At 39.4% G+C, this 7,072-nt stretch overlaps 1 protein-coding gene across 1 annotated transcript; it reads left to right on the forward strand.

Annotated features, from left to right (window-relative positions):
* Positions 1-594: 594 nt before the first annotated feature.
* On the forward strand, positions 595-6,849 carry slc39a1 (solute carrier family 39 member 1). Its single transcript, XM_080884150.1, has 4 exons — positions 595-833; positions 2,192-2,322; positions 2,731-3,033; positions 5,652-6,849. Exons 1-4 carry the CDS (start codon positions 719-721, stop codon positions 6,003-6,005), a joined length of 903 nt encoding a protein of 300 aa, XP_080740276.1. The 5' UTR covers positions 595-718; the 3' UTR covers positions 6,006-6,849.
* Positions 6,850-7,072: the final 223 nt, after the last annotated feature.

Here is a 7,072-nt window from a genome sequence, read left to right on the forward strand (position 1 = left end):
CTAGGACCAGCCGCTCCAGGGTCTGCATCAGGTGGGATGTCAGAGCCTTCGGACGTAGAGTCTTTGGCACTGGTACAACACAGAAGGGTTTTCCAGAGCTGTGGAACTCTCCCCAGCCTCAGGTTTAGGTTGAAGATATGCTCCATCACCCCACACAGTTGGTCTGTTTCTCCCTAACGTTTAGCAGTTAGCACCACAACCACAGTTTAAAATTTTAACAAGAAATAGCTTTGATCTATTAAAAGTAATAGAAAAAAAATTCAACCACAGTGATTATACGATATTTAAAGTGGGATTTTGTATATATAGTTTTCCGCATAGGTTTTATTATTAAGCAGGACTTGGATTTATTATTATTATTATTATTATTATTATTATTATTATTATAACTACAACAACAATAATAATGTTGTTGTTGTTGTTGTTGTTAGTGGTAGCAGTAGAAGTTGAGATTGTGGTAGCAGCATTAAAATCATTATTAGAGAAGCATTGTTACTATAAAACAGTAAAGAGTAAAAATTCGCTTTTTTCCTCATTTGTTTTTAGCCACGCCACTTTTGTCCCTTCACGGTCCTCGTAGCCTGCTCTTGTCTAAATAACAACCCTGCGGCAGCGGCGGCTCGTCTATCAGATTCTTTAGTTGGAACTTGCTGGAGTCGTCGTCTTGCGCCGATGTTAACCTAATATTTGTACCTCAGTCCTGAACTGACACTACACGATGGAGTATCTGTTCCAGGTGAAAATCGGCGCTCTGATCGGGTTGTTGCTCCTAACTCTTCTTTTTGGATTTATCCCCGCTCGGATCAAATGGTTCAGAGAGACAAATGGGACAGGTTGGTACACACTAATATGAAAAAGGAATGGCATAAGCAGCTGCTAATAGCAGCAGTATCTGTATTTGAGAGGATAAAATATGTGACTGCTATAATCTGATTTTCAAATACCGAGATCTCACCAATCTCAGCTCAAAAGGCGGAAAGGGGGAACAAATTATTAATATTACTTGTTCTCTGTTAGTTGTGTCTCGATGTCACCAATGCCGAGCTAAACGGGAGAAGTTGCTCATTCCTGTAAGGTATTCCTGCCTCTTTTGGGATTTGCTGCCATTTACAGATAAAGGCGGAAACCTTAATTTGCAAGAAATGTAAACGAAGTTTAGTGTAGCTTCAGAAAAGCCCAGTTACAGGAGCTCAATGGTTTCACCGTTGTAGCTTCCAGTGGATCACATGATCACATATCACCTCGCTGAAATGTTTTAAGTGCTGCAGTTGATTTTTTTTAGCCCGGTCCTGGAAACTGAACATGCGCAGCACAAGTGTTGAAAAACAGGGTGGGTCTCACACGTGGAGGGCAAGATAATGCTGTAGATATTTTAATGTCTACATTTTGACGGTTTATTATTTCTAATATCACAGCAGTCATTTATGTCAGTCTAAAGGGTTAATCTGTCCAATCAAGTGAACCATCCTCTGACCTCTGGCTTCAGTCACCTGATAGCTGTGAAGGTTAAAACTCTGATGTCACATTTCTAGAACACAAAAGTGAAAATATGAATTTGAAAAAAATGTGTTATAGAGGTGAGTTAAGTTCGGCTTTCTTACAAGGAAGTGAAAGCATCAATTCTGGCTTATTGCTGCTGGAGTCCTCTTTTGAGTCATCATTGCTCATGAGCGTGTCACATGATGTTCCAACAATTCAAAGGGTGGAGGGAAATCCCGTGATTTATAGTTGGACATGTACCATTAATCTTTCAGATTTAGGTTTAGGTTCTACTGAACGATCAGATGAAGCTGAAGGCTAGTAGTGATTTAACAAGAGCCCGGCCCCTCCTGTGTTCAAAAATGATGACATCATTGTCAGTGTTCTTTATTTGTAAACAGTATGTTTTAGTGACAGGTCATAGTTTATTAGATTCCCAGCAATACATTTTGCATACTAGTCAGTAGCATGGGCTTTTTATCTGTTATGTTCTAATAAAAGAAATCAACATATAAGCTAGTACAGCTAGGGGAGTAATACAGACTGCCATCTGGCCAGGCCTCTGTTGTGAAAGAAATTTGATCTCCATTGGGTTTCCTGGTTATAGAAGGCTAAATAAACCAATAAAAAAGCCATTATATAGGACAAGGTTTTACTGCTGTGTTTAAGTTTGTGCTGAAACATAAAGCATGTTTTGTCTTCCTCTTTGCAGATATTCATCGCATGGTTCTCAGTTTGATCAGCTGCTTTGCTGGTGGGGTTTTCCTGGCAGCATGTCTGCTCGACATCATTCCGGATTATCTGTCAGACATTGGCACAGTGCTGGATGCTCGGGAGGTGGAGGTATCTCGGAATAATGATTTAGACGAACTCATAAAGGAAACAATATAATATAAGATAATATATCATATATTTACAATGCATTGATCTGTATTCCCAATTAATGTTATTTTTTTGCATGAACAACCTCAGATTTTCAGATTGTCACCTGTTCAAAGTATTTGTGGTCCAAAATTCAAACATATTTGCTCCACAGTCATGTGAAACCGCAAGATTGAAAGGCTGTTTGTTATAGCTCAAAATACTATTACTCCTATTAATGCTGATATTTTCTATTTCATCTATTTTCATCTTCTACAGTAGATATCCTGTCTACTATTTCCTTCCTGTGTTAAACATCTATTCACTAATTCTTGATTTTACCACATTGACCCCGCTAACTGTTGAATCTCTGTATCTGGTCTTAAAAAGACCCCCTTTCCCCTTCCAGAGTTCATCATAGCTGCCGGCTTCTTCATGGTCCTCATACTGGAGAAGATTGTCCAGAGCTTCCGGGAGATGAGAGGGGCTCGTGAGGAGAGTGCTCCCCTTTTGCATGACCATGGGCACGGCCACGGGCTAGCCACAGCCCGTGATCTGGAGAGCAGCGGCCACCACGTTCATGTAGACTTACAGGCTCACTCCTCCTTTCGTTCCTTCATGCTCTTCCTGTCTCTCTCACTCCATTCAGTTTTTGAGGGTCTTGCTATTGGCCTGCAAAGCACTGACTCGAAGGTAAGACAGACCAAATCACCTGACGGTAACTGTGATCGCGCGCTCTTTTTTTTTTTTTTTTTTTTTTTCTTCTTAATCCACACAAACTTTTAAAGGCTCCTAATCGCACCTCTCTCTTGCTACGTGTCAAACCCGTGTCAGCATTTATTTGGGAAATTAATGCTCAGGTGAAGTTGAAGTCATGTTTGCAGAGCAAGTTTCAGTTCAGAGCTTCAGAAAACTTTGGCAGCAAAATGAGTCGGATTTATTTCTACTGATCGAATGACAGCACAAGCAGCTTTAGCAGAATTTCAGTCAGCATCTTTCATTCACATGAAAATTTGATGTGTGTGTTCAGCTGTACTTTACAACTGAGAACAATATATACAATACATAAAATGTAACTGTACTGTACAAAAGTCTTGAGTAAACCCCAGTTTCCTTATATGTTGCTCTGGTCTAGAGCAATAGCTCTCCAAGCTTTCTAACACTTTTTCTGTTTCTTTGGACATTGGCTGCTTTTTCACCCATTTTCGGTCCACTCCCTGTACCTGACCATTTTCAGTACAATGTTTATTTTTTGTTAAGCCACTTAACACTGACATATGAATAGGGATGAGTATCGTTTAGGTTTTATCCGATACCGGTGCCAAATCGTTACTTTTGAAACGGTGCCGGTGCTCAAACGGTGCTCAAACCGGTGCTTAAAGAATGGAGAACACAAAATTGGTCCAAAAACCTCTCATGTTCAGCTGTTTTTTGTAAAAAGATAACAATGTTAGCCTTTTCTGCAGCTATGGGGCATATATGGTATCACTCTTGGCTGGAAGCAGTGCTTAAACAATGGAAAAAACACAAACTTTGTCCAAAAACCTCTCATGTTTAACTGTTTTCCACTTTTTCTTTGGTCATTTTAGCCTTTTTGGCCAGGGTGAAGGGAGTATCTGCCATCAAACAAGAAGACAGCCGCATGTAGCTATGATGATGTTTGCTAGTTCACCTTACATGCATTAATGTAATAACGTGGTTAGCCTACTCAACGTAAATTACACACGAACAACATTAAGCTACTCACACAGAGAAGAACGGCTGCTGCTGCCATCATCATCCTCATCATTTCTGCTACACTGGCAGGGCTAGGGGCCAGGACTCTCCTCTTCATGTTTTTGGGGGATGATGCATAACAGGCAACCCACCCGCAGTAGATGTGCTCGGTGTGAGGTCTCGCACCAAGCTATCATACAGCGCATTTCTTGGCTTTTTAAAAAAAACGCTATGCGTCGCCAGGTGTTTCATCGGATTTGAGGTGTTACCTCCTTTGACAGTATCACAGTATCAGCTTAAAGCACTTGTTGCAGGCTGCTGAGTTTGCATATTCTGCTGTGAAGTACAGCCAGGCTTTTGACCGCTTCGCCTTGGACATTTTTAATCTGTAGCTCTGCTCTAAAAGAACGTACATACCTGGACCCGCCTACTATCCTCGGAAACGTAAAATGATTGGCTAGAAGTGTATCACAGCTCAGGAAAAAAAAGCACCGAAATAAAGCACCGAAATGTGCGCTGCTTTTCGGTCTGGTTACTACCGTTTATGTCAGAACCGGTGCCATCATGGCACCGGACACCGGTACCCATCCCTACATATGAATCATTCAAGCATAAACTTATCAAAGAACCTATTTTAATTGTATCTTTAGGCACTTTGTTACCAGCAGTCTGTTGTATAAACGTGTGATTTGTTGCCAAAGATAACACAGTTTGACATTATATTGTTTTTTTCACCACCAAGGTGATTTCCAAAGAGCATTTCTCAGCAGGCTGTCTCCTTTATGCTTAAAAAAACCAACAACAAAACACACAACCAAAAGAGTAACGTTGGTTATACCACATATTGATGTTCTAGCTCCTTACAATTATATAAATACGTTGTATTTGTATGTATGTTTGGACGTTTCAGTAAGTCCCCAGGATGGCTTAAGACTTTTGCACACTACTCTACAAATATTGCTAGGGATGGGAATTGATTAGAATATATCGATTCGGTTCCTCATTGATTCTCGCTGGGTTGTTATTGGCTCCATTTTCAGAGTCACCGCCATTGCTAAGCTGCAAAAAGCAAATTACATTCACACAAATTTATTGCATGCTGTGGGTCAAATGTTTGTGCATGTTTGTTGAGGTATTCCCCCTCTTTCCTGTGATCAGTGTTGGAGTCGTGACTCACAGTCATTATTACACATACTACACAGAACACTTTTATTAAAAGTAATGGACTGCATTACTCAATTACTCCCAGGAAAAAATAATTTGTTGTACCACTCACTAAATGAATTCCATATTAAAATAGCTGAAACACTTATCGGAGCCCATTGCAGTAGCTGTCATAAATTTGTGTTTTATAAAACGGCTTCTTCTCTGGCAGCTGGTGAATTTGTTAGAACTAAACACATAATAATTAAAACATGTCACAGAATAGATTCCTTTTAATAATGACGGAATTCCTGCTACCATTAAACTTCTATAATTTAGCCCCAGCCTTAGTACAGCTAGTCATCTACATGCTGTTGTTTGTTTCATTGTAATTACAGCTTTATAACACAAAGTAAATCTAAATATACGCAAAATGTCTTTATTTTTTCCAGGTACTGGAGATCTGCATCGCTATTCTTGTTCATAAGAGCATCATCGTGTTCAGCCTGTCTGTGAAGCTGATCCAGAGCACAGTTCACCCACTGTGGGTTGCCGCTTACATCGTAGTGTTTGCCTTGATGTCTCCTTTAGGCATCGCCATCGGCATCGGTGTGATGGAGGCTCAGCTGACAGCCGGACCTCTGATCCAGGCCGTGCTGGAGGGGCTCGCTGCAGGCACGTTTGTTTACATCACTTTCCTGGAGATTCTCCCGCATGAGCTGAATTCCCCCGGGAATCAGCTCCTTAAGGTGATGTTCATCCTGTTCGGCTTCACCATCATGGCAGGTTTGACATTTTTGGGTTGAAACTGACATTTCGTTACTTTCGGCTGACATTTCCGTCAGGATATCCCTTGCATCTGTTGTACAGCTCCCACAGATTCACTTCACTTTGGTACACAGAGACAAACTTGAAGGAAGACGTAGCTTTGCTGCCACAGGGTCACACCTACTCCTGGAGTCGTTCATATCAAAGGAGCGTGACAACATTTGGCATTTTATTGATTTACGTTTTAACTTTTACAGTATTGCATATTGAAATACAGAGGACCAAGACATGAAGAATCAATGTCAACAAATGCTATAAAATACATCAAATAGTATTAAAAATAATTGTAGGCTAACTTGTTTCTAAAATGTGACACATCCTAATATTTCCGTTCTAATTTGCATCTGTATTTAACTTTGTGGTAATTCACCAATTTTTTTTATTTTAATGTACTTTTTCAAGAGTGCTTCCATATGGTTTTATATTTGTGTTTTATTTAACCCACCGCCCAACTAAATCATGTGTTGCCATTTATTTATTACATATTTTTAAGTGTTTTATGCATTTGTGCTTAAACATGGATTTTCAAGGGAGAATTGGTACTGGGGGTTGTTGTGTAAGAGGGAAAATAAAACATAACAATAAATAAATATGAATATTTAAAAAATGAATGATTAGTTTATAATAAAACGGAAATATCACTGGTAAAAATTAAATTTAAAAAAAGATTATTAATACAAAGGTAAATAAATACAGATGCAAATTAAATTAAACCAGTCAAAAGTTTGTCCAAACCTGTGACTGGATTGTGTTTCTGTCGCATTTTATAAATGATATACATTTGTTTATATATCATTTATTTGTATATTGGTTTTTGATTTGGGCACTTTTGGCCCTCCATAAAGATGAACTACTGACTGCAGTGCTGCATTTGTTGAATTCATCGCTGATGTTATTTTGAAATGCATGCTGAACGTTGCCTCTGAACTTTCAGGATATGCACATCACCACTGCAACAAAGGGGCAGTCTATAAGTATGACCTCTTTTAATTCATTCAATCACTATGCCTGGTGCCTCCAGAGCTTTAATATTTATAAATCGCAA

The sequence above is a fragment of the Rhamphochromis sp. 'chilingali' genome, assembly GCF_963969265.1.
Source record: "Rhamphochromis sp. 'chilingali' genome assembly, chromosome: 6".
NCBI classification, from domain to species: Eukaryota; Metazoa; Chordata; class Actinopteri; order Cichliformes; family Cichlidae; genus Rhamphochromis; species Rhamphochromis sp. 'chilingali'.

Bases quoted from the DNA above. Each gene is read 5' to 3' on its own strand.
- slc39a1 (XM_080884150.1), top strand. From the start codon at position 719: ATGGAGTATCTGTTCCAGGTGAAAATCGGCGCTCTGATCGGGTTGTTG. The intron at 834-2,191 runs GTTGGTACACAC...TCCTCTTTGCAG, and splicing joins CAGAGAGACAAATGGGACAG to ATATTCATCGCATGGTTCTC. The intron at 2,323-2,730 runs GTATCTCGGAAT...GGTCTTAAAAAG, and splicing joins TGGATGCTCGGGAGGTGGAG to ACCCCCTTTCCCCTTCCAGA.